Source organism: Barbatula barbatula (assembly GCF_947034865.1).
Source record: "Barbatula barbatula genome assembly, chromosome: 3".
Taxonomy (NCBI): Eukaryota; Metazoa; Chordata; class Actinopteri; order Cypriniformes; family Nemacheilidae; genus Barbatula; species Barbatula barbatula.
In genome coordinates this window covers 17,820,790-17,845,312 of record NC_136764.1, presented here as the reverse complement: position 1 = coordinate 17,845,312, position 24,523 = coordinate 17,820,790, and the positions used below count along the sequence as shown (strand labels likewise).

The 24,523-nt window shown below is 39.1% G+C and overlaps 2 protein-coding genes across 2 annotated transcripts in view; one reads left to right on the top strand and one right to left on the bottom strand.

Annotated features, from left to right (window-relative positions):
* Positions 1-1,669: 1,669 nt before the first annotated feature.
* On the top strand, positions 1,670-22,805 carry kifap3b (kinesin-associated protein 3b). The gene is made up of 20 exons (XM_079453563.1): positions 1,670-1,828; positions 2,148-2,276; positions 2,482-2,633; positions 2,796-2,857; positions 2,952-3,093; positions 3,395-3,494; positions 5,035-5,159; positions 5,961-6,059; positions 6,155-6,333; positions 7,694-7,856; positions 9,574-9,674; positions 11,504-11,612; positions 11,723-11,835; positions 11,927-12,092; positions 12,340-12,465; positions 14,064-14,162; positions 14,888-14,973; positions 17,129-17,294; positions 17,696-17,777; positions 21,720-22,805. The coding sequence occupies exons 1-20, from the start codon at positions 1,797-1,799 to the stop codon at positions 21,790-21,792; spliced, it is 2,304 nt and encodes a 767-aa protein (XP_079309689.1). The 5' UTR covers positions 1,670-1,796; the 3' UTR covers positions 21,793-22,805.
* Positions 22,799-24,523, bottom strand: part of niban1b (niban apoptosis regulator 1b) — a 16,390-nt gene continuing 14,665 nt past the window's right edge. Inside the window, 1 exon segment of the mRNA XM_079453564.1 lies at positions 22,799-24,482. Coding sequence (XP_079309690.1) covers positions 23,434-24,482 — 1,049 coding nt within the window. The 3' untranslated portion in view covers positions 22,799-23,433.

Sequence of the window (24,523 nt, the reverse complement as noted above, 5' to 3'; positions counted from 1 at the left end):
GTCTGCAAATCACCCAAAAATGTTTCAAATTAGTTGGATTACTGTTTTGATTTTGGGTTACCGCTGGAGTGCTAGACAGCTCAAACGTGTTAGATGGTGGTTTGCAGGGTGGGCCTGAGAGACAAGCGTGGTGATCCATGGTGGAAAAAAGTGCTGTAGTAAATGTTTAATGAGAGCATGTGATCTTGTTAGCAACAAGCAGCAGTGAAATTCAATGTTCAGCACTGACAGTCAGAGATCTGACAAATTATGTACAGCTATACAGCTTCACACTGAATCTGAAAATTGAATGAAATGGCAAGCTTTCAGGGCTGACCGGTACATGGATCCAGCCAGATGATTCATTATAAGAAATGATAAGGTTTAATTATGGGAGTAATCTGGTTTCGGTTAATGCTATGACTCACATGTGTGAGACGTGTTGGATCGGTATTGTATGACTGGTAAAGGGCACTAGACTGAATCCCTGTGAACTCATGCAGGGAGTACATGTGCTATAGTCTACTGAATTTAGTAACACCATTAGAATATACTGCATAGAACACCCAAAGCTGTTGATTAGATTTCACTTGAATGCAAAACTTAAAATGATGTGTATGAATGTCCAAAACACCCCGGATTCTGCCAACCTTTTAATATTGAATGTTGGTGTTCAGGATTGATCATCAACACACAAGTATTAGAGCTGGAAAGATTGGCTGTGAACGTTTTGGACATTTCCAAGATCCTTCACCCTAGCAACGATCAAGGAATGATCTGTTAATCAGAATCAGAAAGAGCTTTATTGCCAAGTATGTTTGCACATACAAGGAATTTGATTGGGTGACAGGAGCATCCAGTACACCGAAACAGCAACAACAGTACACATAGACCATAACACAATAGAATACAGTACACAATGATTTAATTATGGGCATATGGGTATCAAAAATTAAGAAATACAATACAATAAACATAAGATTGGATTCAATTTATTGTCATTACACACATACAAGTACAGTGCAACGAAATGTAAGATAAGGATATAGAGAGTAAAGCTATGTGTGTATGTAAATATGTACAAGTAAAAAATAAGAATAGACTACTGTAGTACAAGGTATGTACAGCAGAATGAAATATAATTGACAGAAAAGTTATATAAAAATAGATATTGTATCATCTGGAGGATATAATTAATATTGCACTTGATTATTAATTTCACGGCCACGGTTCACATTTAACTGTTCAAGAGGTATGGGCCGAGGAAGAAGCTGTTTTTGTGTCTGGTTGTTTTGGGTGCTCAGTGCTCTGTGGCGCAGACCAGACGGCAGCATTGCGAATAGATGATGGCTTGGATGTGAGAGGTCCAGGGTGATTTTCTGAGCCCTTTTCCTCACTCTGGATGTATACAGTTCTTGGAGGGTGGGCAGGGGAACACCAATGATCTTCTCAGCAGTCCGAACAGTCCTACAAAACTTTTATTGGACATATAATGCCTCTAAAAGCATTTTTTAAATAATAAGTTCCAGTAAGTGACCTATATAGATATCATCATAAACTGTAGATGTTTTTGCATTTCTTAGGAAAAATCATTTCTTACTGTTTCAAGCGCAGGCGTGGTTGCTCTTATCCACCGCATCGTCTTCCAGTCCGACAGATGGCGCTCCACGCAGCCTTCAGTGAGCGATCCGTCTTTCCCTAAAGCACATCGGATGAGCAGAAGCAGATCAGTGGACTGCAGATGAACATCCTGTAATTTCACATGTCAGCAGATTAAAAACAACAAACTACCTGTGCTTTCACATGAACGGGATAAAATGCAGTCGGACGATCCTCAGTCTTTGAAACGGTAATTGTTACATTTCGATTATGACAGGTACAGTCCGATTCGGGTATGACATTTAAAAAAAGGGACACTGCTTATATCATGAAAAGACTGTTAGTGTTGTGATTTTCACCTTCAACATACGTGTATTAGATTTTGTATAGTCATTGAAATCTGGGTCAAACGATCCGCTGCATTCGCAGTTGGGCGTGGCTTACGGTGCGCATTCCTTTATGCCTTTGTCTCACATCCTACTGTGAGCTGTCTGGATCATATATTTTGCTCTAGATTTTGAGCCTGTATTAAAATCTTTAACACATATTTCACTGTTCTCTTTCAACAGAGTAAAGAAATGTGATATAGATGTGCATCCTACAGAGAAAGCACTGGTTCTACACTATGAACTGGAAGCGTCTATTTTAGGAGAGACAGGTGATCCCTTGCACAAGGGCAGGAAAGAATGTCAGAAAATGTAAGCAAAGTTGTATAAAGAGACAATTATTAAAAACGTACAATCTACATATGAAGTTGTAATACAATGTTGAATGTTATTGTTGTCATATGACAGCAAAATGCACAATATACTCTTTATATAGGATTATATGCAATTATATATATAAAGCAGTTCAAAGACATTAAATGTGTTTTTTATATATGTTGTTTGTTATGTTGTTTAGTATCCGGCTGAGGAGTTTAAACGCAGGCACTGATATTTCTTCACTGGCCAGGAAGGTGGTGGAAGAGTGCAAGCTCATTCATGCATCAAAGTTGGCAGAGGTGGAACATCTGCTTCTGTATTTACAGAGCCGAAAGAAGCCGAGTAGCAAATGTAAATCACACTGAAAAACACAGTTCCCATTTGTCATCAGTATGGTAAAATTTGGATGAATCCAGATGAACAATTCTTAAGCCTGTTGTTTACTAGTATTTTAGGTCTTTTTTATTCTGTTTTCATAGATGTGTTGTTTTGGCTTCTTTTGATCTTTCTTAGTGGAGAAGAAAGAAAAGAAGTCTGTTAAACCCAAAGAACTGATGCCATTTGAAGGAATGGAAGTATGCAATCAATTGTTTTGTGTCCAACCTTATTTTAATTATATCAAACATGTTTTGAAATAATGCCTTTTCTATAATCTTGTGTGTTTATCAGATTGATGAAGAGGCCAACATTAATAAAATAGATGAATATATGGAGCTTTTGTATGAAGGCTTCCCAGAGAAGATTAGAGGATCCACTCTGATTCTCCAGCTGGCCCGTAACCCTGACAACCTGGAAGAGCTTCTGCATAATGGTATTAGGGCAGCTTGATCAATCAGATGTTTTTATTTGTGTTTGTTCTCAATTCATTCATCTTACCAAAATAAATATTTCAGTTATACCATCAACATTGTTATTCTGCGAAAGACATCAGTTGTAAACATATCAGAAGTTCTTGTAGTAAAGAGCCACACAGTAATGGAAGCATCTTCTTTGCGATATTATTTGTTTGATTGTCATAGAAGTTGGTGGTCTTAGAGTGTGTTGGTTTAATCTTCGTGAATGATTATTGTCGGTTTGTTTGTTTGTTTGCCATTTGTTTGATGTTTCTTCAGAGACTGCGTTTGTAGCTTTGGCCCGAGTGTTGAGAGAAGACTGGATACAGAGTGTGGAATTAGCTTCTACTATTGTCTACATCTTCTTCTGCTTCTCAAGGTATACAAGTCCTTTACAGTTTTCGTTGGAACATTGCTTTGATGTTAGCCTGCTGAGATGTAACGTGCTGTTAGACTGTCAGCATGCTAAACTCTCTCTGGGAAAGTTTCTGTATTCATCCTCTTTAAAGCATCCCTGGTACAGTCATGGCTTGTGTAACAAATAATACACTTCAAGACCATCACTGTTATTATGGATAATCTATAGGTCTCAGTCTATGCACACATTCACATATTTGTTTTTGGCTGCTGTGTCGCTGTGTTTCGACATCTAGTGCCACATTACATTATACATTAGTATATTACATTAGTGTGTCAAGATTGGAAACCCTAACTAAATTACCTTAGTAAAAATATTTTTCTATGCCACTGAGTTTACTGTTAATTTTATCAAAATAAAGACTGCCTTCTGTTCTTTAAAGTCAGGTTGTACAGTATATAAAGTAGTGGCCAGAAGTGGTATCCGGAGTGCATGTTTTAACATTATTTGCTTTTATTGCTCCCTTGAGTTCTATTTAATCATTAAACAAACTCAACTTTTGTTTATTTTGCTAAATTATTTGGCAAAAGGGCAAAATTACACAATGTCATGGAATATGGATTTTATTTGAATATACAAAAATTATGTAGATAAATAAAACACTGATAGGAAATAAAGCAAACATTGACTATAATTTGATCAAATATTGATATTTTGTTGATCCTTTTATAGTACAATATTCTGTAGCCATTCTGTAATATTCTGAAAATGTTTTCAGGATGTGTTGGGTGTCATTTTTCCCTTAAATTATTTTCAAAGCTGAGCATCAGTTTGCACTCCCAAGCTCAACTATTCAACATGCTTACAATATATTTAAAACATATTTTATAATATATTTAAATAAAAAGCAAAGATGTGAAAAAAGTTGGTCATCACTTTTGGCCATGACTGTATGTATAATTTAAGAAAAATAAATAAGAAGTAAGTAAGTAAGAACCTAATGTTTTTAGTTTAGTACTGTCCTATACAAGCTATTTCATGTAACAGATGTTTACATACACATTTAACACAGAGTAATAACTAAACTTACAAAAATAACCCAGTTCAAAAGTTGGACACATCACTGTGACAGCTCAAAGTATCGCAGCACTTGAATAGTCATAACAAGAATTTCAAAACATCTTTCATGGCCACAAAACTGTCAGGAATCATTTGCACAATAAAGTGATGTGTTCTGATATGACAGTTTACTTTGGCTTACTTTTTCAGATGGCTAATGTGGAAATGACTTGCCATGAGCCAGACGGTCTTTGACAGCTACAGCATGTATTTAAAATGTATGATGAGTGTTTGGCTTAATCTTTCAGTTCTGTTTATGAATTCATCAGAAATATAGTTTGAAATGAATGTGACACGCCTGTCTTGGTTTCTCCGTGCACTGGTCAGTGTGTCATTCTCAGGATCTATTGCATGCATCAGTGTCTGGGCATTTTGTGCCAGGAGAGGTTGGGGAGGACGAAACATCACAGCGTATAATTTCCGTTCTGTTTTATTCTTTCAGTTTCTCTCAGTTCCACACGCTGATTACTCACTATAAGGTCGGAACTCTCTGTACGAACATCATCGAGCATGAACTGAGGAAATATGACCTGTGGCAGGATGAGTTGGAGAAGAAGGACAAAGCTTATATCCTTTCTGTTATAGGCACATACTACTGTTAATGAAAAAGTCCACTGAAATCGAGAGGTTCATTCATTTACATTACATTTACATTTAGTCATTTAGCAGATGCTTTTATCCAAAGCGACTTAGGGGAAACAATAGAAGCAATTGTGCAACAAAAGAACAGCAAGTTAAACTGGTCTCAGTTAGCCTACCACAGTATACGAAGCTAAGAATTTCTTTTTGGGGGAGTAGGAATGTAGAAAAGAAGTTGAAGACTGTACAAATGGGTCAGATGTTGACTGAAGAGATGTTTTTTTAGCCGATTCTTAAAGACGTCTTCAGCTTTATACATGGCAAATAGATTATTCATTACACATATTAATGTTTTGGGCTGGGCATGTTCCATATTCAGCTTTTAATGTGTTATATCCATATATGTTACTTTAAAAATATATATTTTTTATTTTTATCTTATTTGCATGGTCAGTGTTGCTGTTTGTTTTGCTGTGGTAGACTGTATGTGTGATCTTTGAAGTTCTTTTTTTTTGTGTTTTGCCCATATGGGTACAGTTTTAGTAAGAGAGAGTACAGGAAGCGGAGTGGGCCAGAGAGAGAAGTGGGTGGGTTCGGGACCACGAGACGGGAATCGAGCCCGGGTCGCCCAATGCAAAACTGTGCCACGTGTCGGAGCACTGCCCATGAGGCTATCGGGCTCTGATTGAAGTTGTTTTTATTTCAGTTCAATCCCACGAAACGCATACTTTTACAATACGGTCTTGTCACAAAGAGCACATGCTGCAGCCTATTCCTTAACATATCCACGTGATGAGGATCCCGACAACCAGACCTTAAGAAAAGAGCATGAGAAAACCCTCAAGAAATACCAAAGTCTGTTGGTCAAACAGGAGCAGCTGCTACGAGGTACAGGAAGTGACATGCTTTTCGCTCAATTTATATAATATTTATGAGTCCATGTTTTTAGTTTCCTATGTTCCTTTCCCTTTCCACGATTACAGTTGCTTTCTATCTGCTGTTAAACCTGTCTGAAGACACTCGCACAGAGCTCAAGATGAGGAACAAGAACATTGTGCACCTGTTGGTAAAGACTCTGGACAGAGAGAATGAGGAACTGCTGGTCCTGGTGGTATCCTTCCTCAAAAAGCTCAGCATCTTCTTGGAAAACAAAAATGACATGGTGAGCAAACATCCTGGTGTCCAATGTTGGCAGTGCTTTACTATAAAAAAGTGGTCCACCTCAGGTTGCTGTTTTATTTAGCCTAAATTTGATATGAGGTTTGCTGTCTTTGCAGCCCTGTCATGTTTTTTTAAAATAGACATTAATAATAAAAAAATTGTTTTTAAAATAAAAAACAACCACATGTTTTTTTATAATTATTATAAGGCTTACAAATTGAGCTAACATCATCACTCAGTTCAGCACTTATTGTTGGTTCATATGTTGTAGTTTTGGATGAACACGTTTTCAATTATATGTTACATCAATTAAAAACGTGGTTTGATCTTATTTTAATCAACAGGCAACAGGTTTAGTGCCCCCTCAGGTTTGATTAAACCATCAAAATATAATGTGTATGGTACAAAATGGACAAAACATTTAACCTTTAAGTTATTTATTTTAAGAAATGATTTTACAAAAAGTGAAACTACAGACTATCAGGGAACAGGTAACAGGGTTGAGCTTCAAGAAAACAGTCAACACAACAATTAGTGTAAAAATGTTGAGGATCTAATGTGATTATTTACAATCAATGTTAATGTTGCAGTTGGTTAATGCACCATTATGCCACGGTCCAGTAGACTTTTCGTTCCACCAACTTTCATTGTTATGAATGTGGTAGACCATAAACGCAAGCTTCCGCAAAAAATCTGCATCACATGACAAAAGTGTGATCAATAGAAGATCGATATGCCTCAATGTGACCTTTACAATACAGCAAAATTACACTGCAAATTAGTCGATATTCATGATGTGTAAGTAACAACAAATAACATAAGAACATTTTTCTGGTTGCTGCCCATATGCGTTGGGCTCTGGGTAGAAATTTCACGTTCTAAAAGTCTACTGTGACTGCAAGTTCATGTTATAAAGCAGCACTTTGTAGGTGTAATAGACATTTACTTTCAAGTTTAACCAGGATAGTTCTGTCATTGCTGTGCAAAATTGGGTCCTCTTCGTCCTTAAATTGCACTGTCAGTCCACCTGGAATTAATCTACACTGGCTTTGAATCTGCATTTATCAAGGCTCCAAATTAGGAGCGGCTGTTTTTATTCCTGTATCCCTTTACCAAATCCATGCTGTAGATTAAATATATTGGCTTTTGGCTTTGAAAGTCTTTGAGCATGTTCATGCATAAAAACACATGTCGGACCAAAAAGTCTGGCCATCCGAGAAAATGAAGAAGATTCTCTTTGCTTCTCTAGAGTACCATTTTTTACAAAAACAGAAAGATGTTTTAAATAGTATTTTATTGTTTTTCATTATTTTTTGTATTGTATGTGATTCACGCCTATCGCACTTGTGCATTTGTAATAGGCCGAGATGGATACCGTGGAGAAGCTTGCTCTTCTGGTTCCATGTGAACATGAAGATCTGCTGAACGTCACTCTGCGACTCCTTCATAATCTGTCCTTCGACACAGGCCTGCGTACCAAAATGGTGCAAGTGGGTCTGCTTCCCAAACTCACCGGTCTGCTTGGTAACTCTCTTTCTTTCTTTCTTTCTTTCTTTCTTTCTTTCTTTCTTTCTTTCTTTCTTTCTAAATGTTGCTCTAGAGATTGGACCATATTGCACTGTATTTGAATGTAATCTGTAATTGAATTGCAGAGTAATTTAGAGAACTTTCAAAACTAAGCCAAGATTTGTTATATTCTTACCGCAGTAGATTAAGAATAAATGCAGTAATATAATTTCCCCGTTTCCATCTGAAATCAACCTCTCTGGTACTACAACAAAAAATTATAATGAAGAAACCATGTCTGAGTGAAGGTTATTTAAAACTTTGCAAATGTAATTATCTTGTTAACGTTGTCTTTGTGGATTCGCTCTGAATTGTAAAACTAGAGCTTGGTTTTAAAGGAACAGTTCTCACAAAAGTAAATACTCTTTTTTTTCCATTTACTCACTGGAAGAATGCTTGAAGATAAATGTCCCTACTATGGTAGTCAATGGTGGCCAAGAACTGTTTGGTTTCAAGCATTCTTCCAAATATCTGTTACATTCATACAGATTTGGAACATCAAATGATGACTGAAGGGGGAACTGTCCCTTTAAAGTGTTTGAAAATTTAATCTGGAATTGAGAGATGTTTAGAAACCTACATGCTTTGGCAGAAGTTGGTACAGGTGCGTTTGATGGAAGCCTGGCTGAAATTATGGCCCTTTTTGGCCAAGATGAAGCAGATATATGAAAACTCGGTTTACTAAATCAAGTGAAGCCAAACACATTTACCCAATGATTTCTGAGTCGTTGGAGAATAACTTTTCTCCGTGCCAGGTTTTATTTTTAATTATTCAAAAAAATCTGTCATTTCTCTTAGAAGGAACGTCCCTCTCAAGCAACGACCACAATATGCCTGGTAATTTACCTAAATCGCATCAGACTTTTCCTACCGGTTTCAAATAACACCCTTGCATCGAAATGAAGGAACTAATTCTTTCTAAATATTCTCTGTGAATACATCTAAGGGCCTAATTGCTACACACATTTTTTCAATGTGTTACCCATTTAGGCTTCAGTAGTGCGGGGTGCTGTCATAAAGCCTCTCCATTGAGGTGAGGCTGTAATGCGGGTCAGCTGCGTCTGAAGCCGCTAATGAGAAACACATGTCCAGGCCACCAGGGGCAGCGCTGAGGCCTGTTTGGGACGGCCTCAACTTATTAATACCACTATAATATTTATCTCCTCCTGAATCCCCAATTAAACAAGTTCTTCCCAGCACACATTATCTCTTCTTTTTTAACTACTCAACTTTCACATATTTTTGTCTTGATATCCCCAATGGTCACATCTGTTTCTAATAGGCTATGTGATAATGCATTCTAGGGTGTCTCGGGTCCCGGCTGCCTCACTCAGGCTCTTAATGAATAATTATGCAATTGATCTATCGGTGTGTTTTTTATCTCACAGGGGGAGTATCAACATTAGGAAAGAAGGAAGGGGGCCACGAAGTGTTATTAATGAGGGTGTTTATGTGACTAGCTTGAGAGTGTGTGTGATGTGTTTTGCGTGTCTGTAGTTTCTCTCCAGTGAAATGAGTTTGGACTGTAATCACACACCCCGCATGCTCTTATCTGCAATCTCTGTGATAAATAACCCGCTCTCAGCACGAGCCAATATAAATACATTGTCTAACTGACCACGACTGATCCATTAAGATAGCGTTTACACAAGTTTTCTTTTCTTCTTTTCTGTAGCTAATGACTCACACAAGCATGTGGCAATGCGCATTCTCTACCACATCAGTGTTGACGACAAATCCAAATCCATGTTTGCTTATACTGACTGCATCCCTCAGGTGAGAAACGTCTTCTTTCACCTCAAATTGAAATGCAGCCCATGTAAATATAAAAACATGTTGTTGTCTGTAAGGCCAAAATGTAAATATAGATTTCTGAGTTTGGCTCATACAAATAATGTGTGGCTAACTTTTCTTGTATTAGGGTAAGTTACTTTAAAAATAAAAGGTCAAGATGAGAACATTGCATTATAGGATATGGTAAACCGCTGAAGTAGAGGTTTTCCACATTTTGCTATTCAGACCATAGTTCGTGATGTTGCTACTGTCCTGCGTCCACTGTGTATTTAGTTGCATCTTACGGTATTGATAAATGCTGTAACTCTAATGCTGTGTTTCTCTCAGCTAATTTAATAGGAGGTGAGACTCTGTTGGGTCACTCGCAATTGGCAGGTTACAATTTCTCTGAAACAACTTCAGCCCAATCATTGTCATCTTTAAAATGCTTGTCTTCTCTAATTGAGTGAAAATGCCGACCAGATGCTTGTAAAAAATCTCTCTCCTAATCGCTCAGCCAATTGCCTGGAGACAGACAGGGCATGATGTCAGAATAGCTCAACTCCCTAGGGAGTTATGCAGTGTTTCTTTCTTTCTTTCATTATTAATTTCTTACTTGTTCTTTCTTTTGTTTATTTATTTCTTACCTTTTTACTTTTCTTTCTCTTTTTGTTACTTTCCTTTTTGTTTTTCTCTCTCCCTCTCTTACTTTTCTTTCTTACCTTCTTACTTTTCTTTCTTACTACCTTTCCTTGTTACGTGTTCTTTCTTTCTTTTTTGTTAATTTTCTTTTTCTCTCTCTCTTACTTTTCTTTCTTACTATTTTTGTGGATAAGTATAATAAGTGTGCAATGTGCAAGTCTGGCTCTCCATTTCTGTCTGGTTCTGGTGTTCTCCAACGCAGGACCCTTTTCAGTAAGGGAAGGATCAAAAAGCCTCTCTGTTTTAAGTTCTGAACTGGCGAAGAGAAGCCCAGCATCAGATCCATTTTTCTGCCACAAACGGGTCTTGCTGTAATTACTCAAAGCTGTGAGTGTGTGTAGGGAAATGCTCGGAGGGCTTATGGAGCTATGAAACCATGGCTGGGTGGATGGAAGGGAGGGTTGGACACTGGGGTATGAGGTAGGGCCTCTCTTTGCTGGTAAATAGGAGCAAGCAGGTGCCAGTGAGTCTAGACTGCGTGATTTGGAGGCCCGAGACCAGGTTATGTGATACTCAATATGGGAGAGGCCCGATTGCAGACTGGTGCGTCTTCACAGGCCTGACTCGTCTGTTTGTGCCTTCCTGTTTCCAATCAGTCCACACCGCTGCCATCCCATTGGAGCCCATGGAGCTCCTCTCGTGGCCTCCTGCTTCTACCTCTCTCCTGCTCATCTCATCCTTACCCACATGCTCACAAACAATTTTTATGCTGGGCAGTCATCTAAATAAGATGGGCCTTCCAAGTCCTTTCGCTGATCTGTTATCAGTCACAGGGTCATATTGATTTTAGTAGACTTTGAGATATTGTCTAAATTTTTCTCTGACTTTAAAAGAATATAATAATGGCAATCTGCTACAGCCACTGACAGCACTAATATTTCTCACTGTCAGAAACTTTCCTTTCTCTGGGTATTGTACGATAGTCCACATACAAAATTACATTTTTTGTTTTCTTTTGTTCTTCAATGACCCATTGTGTCATCTTGCATTGATGCATTCCTTGTGCGTATTTATCTCATCCAAAGCAATAAATAGTGAATGTGTTAATAGCGAAATTAAAAAGTCAATGTTCTCATGTATGCTGCATTGTATGTTGACACTACATTTCTTTGTTTCCTTTGTGTGATCAGCTAATGCAGATGCTGTTTGAGCACGGTGAGGAGAGAATCGACACCGAGCTCATCTCCTTCTGCATCAACCTAGCCGCCAACAAGAGGAATGCTCAAATCATCTGCGAGGGTTTGTGTCTCCTTTCTTCTAGAACGAAACACAAGGCACATGTGATGAGATATGATGTATATTACAGCATACGGTCGCATGCATTTCTATAATCTGCATTTGCTCGATAGGAAACGGTTTGAAGATGCTGATGAAGAGAGCGCTCCGACTGAAGGACCCGCTGCTAATGAAGATGATCAGGAACATCTCGCAGCATGACGGCCACTTAAAACAGCTCTTCGTTGTAATTGCATTTCTGCCATTCCTCTAAAAAGTCACAAGATGAGCATAGTCAACACATGAAACACCTGTGTTTGGTGTCATTTGTATTCCAGGATTTTGTGGGTGACCTGGCAGCTCAGATCAAGCAGGAGGGTGATGAGGAGTTTGTTATTGAGTGTTTGGGTACAATGGCAAATCTTACCATCCGTGACCTGGACTGGGAACTACTGTTAAAAGAGTACAACCTGGTGCCCTACCTCAAAAATCACCTCAAACCCGGTAATGCTAACACGCATTTTCACGTCCATTTGAAATGGTAAAATAATGCTTACTTTATTACATACAACAGTGTTTAAATAGTTGGTAATGGATGTATAACATGTCTTTGGTCAGCGTGATTGCATTGCATTGTGAGATGGGACAAAGATTTGTGCCTCATATGTACTGCATTCTTTGTAGGAGTGGTATGATGGTATAATTTTTTTAATAACACTCATCTAGATTTGACCTGTGATCTGTGTTTCAGGCTCAGCAGAGGATGATCTGATTCTGGAGGTGGTGATCATGATTGGTACAGTGTCCATGGATGACTCGTGTGCCGTCATGCTTGCTAAATCCGGCATCATTCCTGCTCTCATTGAGCTGCTCAATGGTAAGTTCTCAGCCAAAACGAGCTTCTTTGTTGGCATTAAAACTAAATAATAGAACTAGAAGTGTATGGTTTGAAAGGATTATCTTAACTTTTCATTATTGAAATTCATTATGAAGTAATCTGGTTTTATATAGCGTTAAAACAAATTACATATGTAGAGTGAACAGAGACAACTATAAGTCAGTTTGTAGATTGATTGACACAAAACATCAAAAAACGTTTTGCAGTTGATGATGCTAGCGGTTCAGAAATCACAGACTTTAGTCAGCGGAATAGTCAGGTTTTAACTTCCACTTCTATTTGCACAAATCCCAACAGCTGCATTGCGTGTCTGTAGGCACTCAGATTTCAATTTTGCACATTTTGTCTTTCATAATGTTGAAGTGAGATTGGAAGAGTTTATTTAGACTAAACTAATATTAAATTAGAATAAACAAACAGGCCAGGGCTGAGTGGGACACCGTGGGCTGCTTCTTGCTTTCTGGATTATATGCTGAAAAGTGACAGTGTGTTCAGGAACAGGAAAGCACCACTCTCACGGTATGCATGAGATTTGCGGGTTCTGCTCAGTGTGAGCCCTCATTTCAATAAATGTCAGATGGCAGGACCTTTCCTTTGCCTTGTAAAGAAAGAATTTTGAAAATGAAAGCTATCAAGATTGTCAAGGGATGCTACGATAGAGACTAGGCAATACCAAAATATTAAGGAGTTAAATAGTGCTTGATACTACTGACAATAGTTTTTTTACATAAAGTAAAATTTTCTTGGTACTGAATTACACAGTTCCCTTTTTCCAATAAAAAGAATTGGCATTTCTTGTTAGCTGCTCCAAACAACGGCCTTAGTTACATGACATTCAACAACTGAAATGTTTTTGCAGAGATGTCATTTAATACTTTATACATTTGATCCTGATACAAATGTAAAAACAAATCCGAAGTTTGTTTTCCGCATTGTCACAACATCAAATCGAGATGCTTTGTTCATGCCATTTTTCTCATCACTTCTATTTGTATTCTCGTTCGTTGGTTTTCTTTCATCGGAATGCGTTAACGGGTCCTCTGTGATGTTATTTGTAGCTTATACAAAGCTTCTTGCTGTAGCAGTATTCAGTTTCTGGTCCCACGGTGCAGCTAGACCCCTTTGCTGTCATTCTTCTGGAGGAATTTCATTCCCGGGGAAGAGATTAAACTGAGCCAGATCACAATTGAAATCTTTTATTAAAGTTTGGAGGGGCAACTACAACCACACATCTCTCCGTAGGAGCTTTCTGTATCGTTTCAGAAGAAAACTTGATACTTTTGCCAAATGGTGGCTTCTCACGAGAGCATTCATACATAAACATGATCCACTGGAGGAGGTTCTGAGTGTCAACTTGTATGACCAGGCGGCAGTCGATACGAAATGCCTGCGCAGATGTACTGTGTGCTTAAATGAGTGTGTGTAGTTTGTTGGTTTGCCATATTAACTTTCAGCATGATACGGAACCCATTATGCCTTCATCTAATGATATATCCAGTTCTTCATTTGAGGCAAGATGTTGATGGCAGGCTGATATAAAAGTAATGTCTTTTTATTTGTCTTTGTTCTGTTACCAGCTCAGCAGGAAGACGATGAATTTGTGTGTCAGATCATTTACGTATTCTACCAGATGGTCTTCCACCAGGCCACCAGAGATGTCATCATTAAAGACACACGTATCCTTATTAAAATCAGTAGTTTTTCTGTGTATTGAGAACTTATTTAGTCCCCTCGTCTCAATGGTGCAAATTTTGAGTTCTTTTCTTCAAGAGAGTAGATAACTGGTTCAACCTAATGATGTTAGAATCAAGATCAGACCACTTAAGAACTAGACCAAGACTAGACTTAAACTCAGACCGGGACACTGATTAATGACCCTTATTGATAAATCCTCAGCAGAGCCATGTTAATGTGGGTTTAAGACATCTTAAGAAACACACCATCAAACTTCCAGCACTGCTGGTATTGAATATAAGAAAACAGTAACCTTAGAAGAATGGCTGTCAAACAACTAAAACAATTATAGTTAACATTGACGTGATATACTGGTTAATTTTAAGAATTTCATTAATTTATATTCGCTGATATTACAAGACCCCAGTCATATTGAATGGTGTTATTGTTAAACATGGGTAACGTCACTTATTTATAATAAAGTCTATTAAATGAATTACAATGTCAACCTTCATTTTAATGCTTTGCTGGTACAGTACGTATGTTGTTGCTCTTTTTCTTTTCCACATTCACGGTAATAATAATCTTACCATAATTCCACATCTGAAAGTACGATATCACATTTACATTACATTTCTGCTTTTGCAGTGGATGGAATCTATACATGTCTTTTATCCATATCCGCCATTATAAGGCTTTAATTGTCAAATTCTTAACTGTCCCAAAGAGGCCCCTGCCTACCTCATCGACCTAATGCACGACAAAAATACGGAAATCCGGAAGGTTTGTGACAACACTCTGGACATTATCGCCGTAAGTACTCTCACACAACTTACGCTATACATATGCGCTCAAATAAGAGTATGTGTGTGCGCTTTCACTCCAAGCTGACCATGTGTGTTTACAACAGTGCCAGTAAAGTCTCTGCAGCTTAATGCCCACTCCCTGACATTAGATATCAGTAATTGGCGGTGAACTCTGAGAGCCAGGTTTGTTTGGGGAAGTGTTTCATTCACTTTATTAGGCGGCTTGTTAAGCTTCGGCCACATGAAAGGGCGTGTGTGGGATCTGGTTTGTATCTGTGGTGACAGAGAAAGAGCAGATGGATAGCTTTGCTGCAGCACGCTGACATGTTTGAACCGAATCTTGACAACGGTATCAAGCACGCAGATTTACGTTTACGTAACGGAATTGCTGATTTCTCCAGTGTGAATGAACCCACTTGTTTGTGCATCGAAGAACGCACACAGTTGGCTTAGTAGGTTAGCCGCTGTGTTTGTGTGCAAGGTTACACTCCCACCAGCCCTCTGGGTTTTGCATCAGTCTTTTTGCCCCAGGCTCCCGCGCGGTTCTGCGCTGCTGTCCACATGATGAATGGACAGAGCAAAGAAAAGAGAAACAGGGCTTATTTATTCAGGTTCTACCACAGGGGGGCCCCTCTGATTAATCCATATTTTCATTCAGCGGAGCGGGCGGCAGGGCGCCTCAGCGGGCCCTCAGACCCTGGAACAGGGTTGTGGCTAGAAGGGATACTGCTACCTCAACTGGGCATGCGCACTTCAGTACCGCATAATTTGAGTAATAAACAGTTTATTACAATGTTTTTTAATTATTGTTTAGTTTAGGGTTGTGGGAGGTGTAGGTGTAGACGTTAGCTAATGTAATTCATTTAAATTTGAAAGCAAGATTGCCATAATTTCCGGCAGTAGCTGTGTCCCTTCTAGCCACAAGACGGGAAAGAGAGCTGGCCATCAGCCCTGAGCACGGGCAGGCACCCTAAACCGGCACTTATGCCGCACAGACACAACCTGGCTGATGAGGGTACATCTTTTACTATGAGATGCGTCAACTAACATAGTTTCCCTGATCCTTCATAGTGGTGTACATCTGTTTTTCAGCTGTTTCATGTATGTTCTTAAAACCTTAAAGGCAGGGTGTCCGATTTCTGAATTACGCTTGTTTAGACAGAGTCGGGCCGAGTACCAAAACAAACTTGTAGCCAATCAGCAGTAAGGTGCACAGTGCACAGGACTGACATTAGTCGAGCCGCAAAAGATGGGGTTGTGTTTGTTTTGGCCATTTGAACATCAACAACGGCTAAGACTAATCGGACACCCCGCCTTTAATACCTGAAGATTTGGAAAATCTGTTTTTTATTATTTAAAGAGGTAGTTCACACAAAAATTTAAAAATAGTTTATTCATGTCGTTCAAAACCTACTTATGACTCTCCGTTCTGTGGAACACAGCAGAAGATATTTTGAGAAATGTCTCTGGTTTTTGTGTGCATGTAACGGAAGTCAATAGGGTCCAATATCGTTTGGTTACCAACATTCTTCAAAATATCTTCTTTAGATATTTACATTTCTTTGCACAAGAGTAACTCGTGGTTTCCAGGACAAGGGCAAAACAGATAGATGAGACAGAGAGAGAAGCTGACAGACTAGAGAAACTTTGCCAAAATTGCAAACAGGGCAGAAAACTTCTGCGGGTGACGTGTGCCTGCGTGTGGCTCTCCACCCAACCTGTGGGCTCTGCACCTTTAATCACTGGACTAAACCAGAGCTCTGTTTCTGTATGGCACCATCAGCAGCCACAGCCTATGGGGAAAACCCCGCTTAGACAGAAGCCCTCATTGTGGAATGAAATATATCTGATGAGAGGCTGCTGCGGAGGGTCCGGGCGGCTTTAGTCGGCGGCGGATTTCTCACACGTTGAAACGACCGGTTAATGGTGGTTTGCCAGGAGTGACGGTGTTTGGACCTCCACACTCTGATATTCAATGGAAATCTCTTGTGAGAACTAAAGTAGACCTGGCACTGACGTGCAGTGCACTAGCGCTGTTTTGACAACTTGTGAATGTATTTTTTTACACATGTGTGGTATGATTTAGGTTTGAAGGGAGTCGTGTATATCAGGAATAAAAATGAATGTATGCATTTATGTGTGTTTGTATGTGTTCTGTAAAGGAGTATGATGAAGAGTGGGGCAAGAAGATCCAGAGCGAGAAGTTTCGCTGGCACAACTCTCAGTGGCTGGAGATGGTTGAGAGCCGACAAATGGAGGACACAGAGCCCTACCTGTACGGCGACGACCCTGACGCCCTGGAGCAGCCCGATCTCTTCTACAGCACAGGTTCGTGACCCTGCCACCACACCAGATGCAACCAAAACCGCACGCATGCCAATCTACTCGTAGGGTAATCTCTGAACCCGCCTAAAGACAGCCACAGAAGACAGCCAATGTTTTCTTGTCTGCTAACATGAGTTGATTGGCATCCTGTGCCACAACTTGACAGTTATTGAAAGCGAAAACCTTCAATTTAGATATGTCCAATTTTCCACCCGAGCTGTGATACTGTATTTTGGCCTGATTTCTTGTTGAGTTGAGGTGTCATCAAAGGCTCGTCATAGCGAGAGGTTGTCAAGAAGATAAATGAGAATGGCTGCTGAGAGGAAGTGGCTCTGCTGGGCCGCTGTCTCATACGTTTGTTTGTTCTGTATAAGCTGTGTCTACGTGTGTGTGTGTTTCTACAGACGGTATGATGCCCCCTGAGCCAGGCATCAGTCCAGAATTCTACAACCAGTTTCACGCTCAGAACGGAGACTTCAACAGCTGGTGAGTGAGCCTGTGTAACCCTCATTAGCTCTTGAATTGGCTTTGTTTATTAATTTCACATTAAAAATAGCAAATATTTTACTATATTTGTGTAATTTATTATCTCAGATTTGTCCAGTCATTATGTAAGGCTGGTAAAGATAAGTAAAACTTCAATGTAAAGACCCCCACTGAAGCACGAATGGCTTTCGTCTTCGGTCTACTTTAGTTCTCACCTGTCAAGCCACCATTAACCGGTCATTTCAACGTGTGGGAAATTAAATTCTGTCATAATTTAGTCACACACAGGTTGTTCCAGACTTGTATACATTTTGTTGTTCTCCTGAACATAACTCACAGCAAAACAGTTCTGGGGCACTATTGACTATCATAATAGGGAAAAATACTATAGTAGTCAGTGGTGCCCCAAAACGAGTTAGTTTCCCACATTCTTCGAAATAGCACTTGAACTTGGAATAGAACTTGAGCGTGAGTAAATGATGAAAGAATTTTTCTATTTGGATGAACTATCCTTTTTGACATTGAGGATTTTTTGTCATTTCGGAAAATGATAAATGGCTTTTTCTGAAGTTTACATATTACGTATGACTGGCCATTTTCACATTATCAGTGCACAATATGCTTTCAGAATGTGAAATTTTACACAGGGCCCTGTCCATTGGCACCCACACGTAAATGTATTTTATTATTTTAAAACTGTATTGTACAAAATTAAACTGTTCCTTATTATTTCCTCCAACTGAAAAAGGTCACACTGTGATGTATCTATCTTCTAAATGGTGTCATGTTGTAATTTGCAGGTCAGATTTGCCCATTACAAAACAGCGAGCATGAGCATGTGTGCTCTGCTGCATCCGCATGTGTATAAATGCAAGGGGAATAGTAGTAACATTTTTTTAATTATGTTAGACCAAAGTTGAAGACCACTTTAGTAAGTTGCATTTTATTGAATTGTCCGTTTTGTTATTGAAAATAATATTTTCACCATAAGAACATTGGGGCCTAGAGGATGAACCGGCCGAGTTACAGGCAAAAAACGGCTATGTCTTAGCTTCTCAGTGGCACTATATAAAATAAACATACCTTTCAAGTCCCACGCAGCCAAATATATTGTGCAAATTCCACTACAAACACGCACATACATACAGATGAAATCACATTTCAGTTCTCCTTTAGGAAACGGATCCATGGCTTGTATTTGATATGTGGCTCTGATAGTCACGTAGTCTAAACTTGTGCTGATTGTACATGCTTGATGAGAGAGTTTTCACTAGACTTGTTTATTATAATCTGTGTACTTTGCACAGAGAATGCACTCTGCCTGTTTGTTTTGGCTGGGTGAGGATTTGGGCACTTTGCGGACTGACGGGTGTGCGGTTGAGTCCCGCTAGCCTGTCATGTGGGTGAGGATAGGGGCGTGGGTCCAGATGGAGGGGCGAGCGAGTGCTCTGGCGGCTCTTTGTAAAGCGATACATTTCAAATATACACCGAGGGTTGGGGCAAGGTTAGGGTCCCGGGATGAATGGTTTAATTTGAGTGGGCAGCTCTGAGTGACAGAGGTTACCATAATAATCAAATTGAGTCCCGGTCTTTACTGAGATGATGTGAAACGATGTGTGCCAACACGGGCCTTGTGGAGTGGTGAGACTTTGCGTGCCAACCTAAGACAGGTATTTGATTAACTGGAGTAATCCAGTGAGGTTTCTGTGGATGTTGTTTACACTCGCGTAAGTGAGGCTGAGAATGAAGACAGATGAGATGAGGTGTAAAATCTGCTAAATCTGGTCAATTCGAGACACTGACGGCCCAGAGGAAACCTTTCTCTGTGTGCATGTCTTTTCGTGTGCACATCACACTCGCATCAGACAAATAAGCTGTGTGGGGCTGTCGCTAAAGCCTCAGGGACCTCGGAGAATAACACAATCAGGCAAAGAAAGAAAAGGGGGGTGTTGTTGATTTGAGACAGCCAAGATAGGGCCACGTAACCAGAGAAGTGACGGGAATAAAAGATCAAAGCAAAGGCTGGAGAACAACTTGAGGAAATAATTTGAAGAAACGTCCTTTTATGAAAGCGCAGAGACCCGTTTCCTGTGCAAACACTCCTCTGAGCTATGAAACAATGTCTGGTTAAAAGGGGCCTTCTTTACAGGCACCCTTGCTTGTATCCCCCACGCGCCCCCCAGCATGTCAGGGCTGACCTGACTCGCTATGAGCTGTCAATCTCACCTCCACTCAGCTTTTATTGCTCTGTTTTGAAGCCCTGTGGAGAAAGAGGTGAGAGACTGGCTCATAATTGGAAAGGAATGCGCTCGCTACGGATCGCCAGACAGGTCACTTTGCTTTGGAGTACCACAGGATGTAAAATGATGAGTAATTTTTTGGGGTCTTATGGTGCAAGACCAATGGTGTTGAAGTATGGGTTTTGAGAATTTTAGGGGCGGTCGGAATATGATCTTTAATTTAATCGGATTATAGTGTTTAGTATTGTAGTAAAGTTTCATTATTTTTAGTATACAATTTATATAGTTTTCATATGTAAAATGCTTAATTTGGAATAGAAATGAGTTTGGAATACAGTGATAGAGAATAATTTTAGTTTGATCTAGTCAATACTTTCGGTAAAAAATTCAATTCATATTAAGTTTGTGTAGATAACACTGAGTTTGTTTTGTCTTTCTGCGTTTCATTAAGTGATGCTAATGTGAAGAAATGAAACTGCTCATACAGTAAGTCGCAGCTATAAATTCTTATAGCAATAAACAAGGTTTTCTCAAGATTATACAGGGTTCTGAAAGCATGTATTTCAATCTATAGAATTTAGTGCGCACCTGGGAAGAAAGGGTAAGAGCGGAGGGAATATTCACCTACACTGTGGAGTTGTAGACCCCCAAAGCATGATTCCCTCTTACCTGCTGCTCAGATTCAGCTTTACAGATCTGACAGGCCAATTGGAAAAACACATATTTTAGCCAGCGGAGCGTGTGAGAGTCAGGGTGCTAAGAATGGCTTGCTGTATTTGATTACTGAAGGTCATATGAGGCTAAAAACAACACAATGTTATGTGGGCAAAGAAAACAGCTCGTAATTTTAAGGTCGTAGGCTTGAACCGCTTTGTGCAAGGAAAAGAGAGAGAGGGAGCCAACAGCCAATTTGTGTCTTGAATAACAAAATTTTCTTGAATGTTAGCACCTTGAAAGACTGAAATGTTTGCTGGGTGCAATAATGATGTCATTTCACACCTCTACTGTTTTAGGCGAATAATCGCTGAAATGACCTGACCTAATACATGTTTCATTGTTTTGCTTCTGGCTTTCTCTTTTTTGCTGTCATTTAAAAAAGGTGTCTCATATTTAGAGACTTTTTAAGTCATATTGTTGAGCACCGCCTAAATATTTTATAAAATAAATTATTTGTCTTTTGACATGATGTAGAAGTGGTCAGATGTTATAGGCATAACATGCTTAAGCATTGAACTTGTTATGTACTGTGCAACATACATAATAGTGTTTCCTAAAGGAACAGTTCACCCAAAATGAAAGTTTTCTCATCATTTACGAGCGTGAGTAAATGATGACAGAATATTTGGGTGAACTGTCCCTTTAAAGGACTATTTACATCATTTGTCTTCATTATTCATGATCATTTTAAGTGTACATTATTGCTTAAAACATTCAGAAAATGTATACCATACGGTAGTAATGTTAATATGGCTGTGAATATATCTTTTATAATAAAAGTAAATCTGGAGTTTTCATGTTATATGAGATGGAAATGTATACATTTCATATCTGTGATTTTTTTTTTTGTTCAGTATATACTGAATTGGTACATTCCTTACTGTATGCTCTATTCACCTAAACACTCTCTAAACAGGATACTTAGACAACAACAAGTTGGTGACAGATTATAAAGATTATGAATTTAAGTTTGTGTTTTTCTCAGTAATGGAGCCGATGGACGTCCTGCCACTGCCTACGGCTTTCGTCCGGACGAGCCGTTCTTCCATGGGTACTGATCCTCCAGACAGAGCCGCTGTGTTAACTCCATCTCCTTGTTTGCTACAACTGCATTCTAATGTCCTTGCATGGGGAACAAATTCGAACACTCTATACCAACAGAATGTGAGCCCACCCCTGTAGTGCATTTAAATGAAGAGTCCCCATCTTGTTAAAATGTTATAACATTAGTCAGCCTACATTACATGATGCTTAACAGATAAATATACATAGGAGGATAAATCATGACATTTCTATTGGAAAGTGCTTTATTTGTCTGTTAAGCGTTATGAAAATGTAAATGAAAACTGACTTCAGAACTGCACTCTAGTCACATACAGGGTATAATTCTGCTGCATGCTCCGGTTACATTTTAGTTTCAGAATAGCTGTTTTTTTACTGGTAGTGCACTTTAGTAGATCAATCTGTAAATTTACTACATTAATACCAAACCAACTTTATCAGCACTGAAACAATTGTATGACCAACTAACACTTACAGAATCCTATTCGAATTTGTGGGATTATGATCCCTTAGCTAGTGATTTATCAAAAATTACATAATACCTTAACTGCTAAACTGGATTGCATATACAACTTTTAAAAAATGTGTCGCAGTACTTGTCATGTGTTATGTACTTAGTTTCTGTCAAGTATTATATGAGTGGGCATTACTCCTTAGAAATATTTATAAATTCACTACCTAAATATGTCCAGAGTTTAAAAATGTGTTTGAGTATATAAATACAATTTTTATAATTATTATGTACTTTATGTAACTATGTTCCTGTATGTTGTCAATCCATATGTTGCTGGCCTGCCTGTATTCATTTGTTTTCTTTTACAGTACTGTATGTTTGTTCATTTTAATTTATCACAATGAAATTCAGGACATCTCTGTATTTCCAGACACAAAAGGTGCCTCCTACGATGTCGCCCCTTGCTGCTATAATGATCCTGTTCATTTCATTTAATAGAGGGAATTGTCCTTAACTGCAAATAGTAGAAATAAAAAAGATGCACTGATGAACTTTACTTTGTAGCAAATTTATTTGACAGACGTTTAGTGATAAATGACAGTATTTTTATAAAAGCTTAAATTTAACACTTAAATACAGAATAGTACAAAATAATTATTTACTTGCTCTACATGTATGTTTAGTACGTTAAAGAAATAAGTCTGCTCTCCAAAACATTTTTGTGTACCTAAAAAGTTCGTTTACTGCTTTCCTGTAGCTCAGTGGTAAGAGAGTGGCGCTAACAATGCCAATGTCGTGGGTTCGATCCCAGGGGTTTGCACATACTTGCACAAACAAATGTGTAGGACGATGCTATTTAAGTCGCTTTGGATAAAAGCGTCTGAAACGTAAATGTTTATTCTTCAAATATAGCACTTTTGGCCTCACAATATTTAAACAAAACTGCAAACACAAAATAAAAAAATGCTAAAAAACTTTTGCTTTCAATATAATACAAAATGCAGTGTTTACAAGGACTGTTTAAATACAGCTTACATAGGCACTTGGTTAATATTAGTCAATTATTTATGAAAGTTCATGTCAAACCGGGTGCACAAATAATTAAAATACTGCTGCAAGTAAAAAACATTATACAAAGACGCACGCGCTATAGTCTTTCTTGTTAGGGAAAAACAATTCACCACTAATTTTCAACGTGAGGTCTCACTTCGTCCTCTACTTCAATGACCTCCATGATCAGATCTTTGATGGCCTTCACACTGTCAGCTGTTTCTTCTGCCTCTGGTGCATCTGTGCACACAGCAGTGATGCTGTGGTTCAACTCCGATGTTAAAGCAACAGCGTCCTCTACTGGCGCATCAGGAACAGAGTCACAAATAACAGAGATATGTGGGATGTCTTCCTCTACATTTACATTCTTCTCTTCACCAGAGGGCACTACAACACAGTCGAAGTTATCCACAGTGGTCTCATTGCAAGTGCTGGTGTTTTCTGGAGTGACTATGTGGTCCAGGTCTGGCAGAACTTCAGCATTGATCTCCATTGTAACGTCAGCTTGGACGTGGTGAATGCATGCTTCTTCGATTACAGCCTGACTTGTATCTTTGCTCTCTTCGTCTGCTAAATCACTAGCACACAGAGGAACCTCAATATCCTCTGATTCAAGAGCAGGAGGAACATGACTTCCTGCAGCTATTGAGTTGAGATAAACCGATTGGTCAGAACTCTTAGACGAAGAGGAACATCCTGGTTTGTCAGACAAAGGTTCCTGTGGTCCTGAAGAAGATAAATCTGCAGATGCGGGTGTTGTAGGAACATCAGATGTGGATGACACTGCTTCAGTCACGGATATGTCTCGTGTGATGGTATCAGGGGAAGAGGAGATCTCTGGAAAATGAGTTTCGCTATCAGGTGATGTTGATAGAACATCTGGTTGAACCGTTTCAACTGGCGCTGTGGGTTCCTCAGATTCTGGAGAAGACACTGTAATGGTTATTGAAGGTGTGACTGATTTTGGTCCGGTCTCCTCGAGGATAGTGTCTCTTATAGCAGAGCTTGGTTTGTGTTCCGCCTGTTGAGCGAGAGCAACAGAGGCCGGTACTACAGGCGGGCTGGATGGAGCGGAGATGGGCGGAGTCCGGCTGTCAGTCAGGCTGCTCTGACTAACACAGTGCAGGTCAGTACTGTCAACAAACAGGTTGTTCTTCTTTAGGCTGGCCGCCTCTTTCACCACTGTGTGGAAAAAGATGAATATTTTCACATTAGTATCCTAA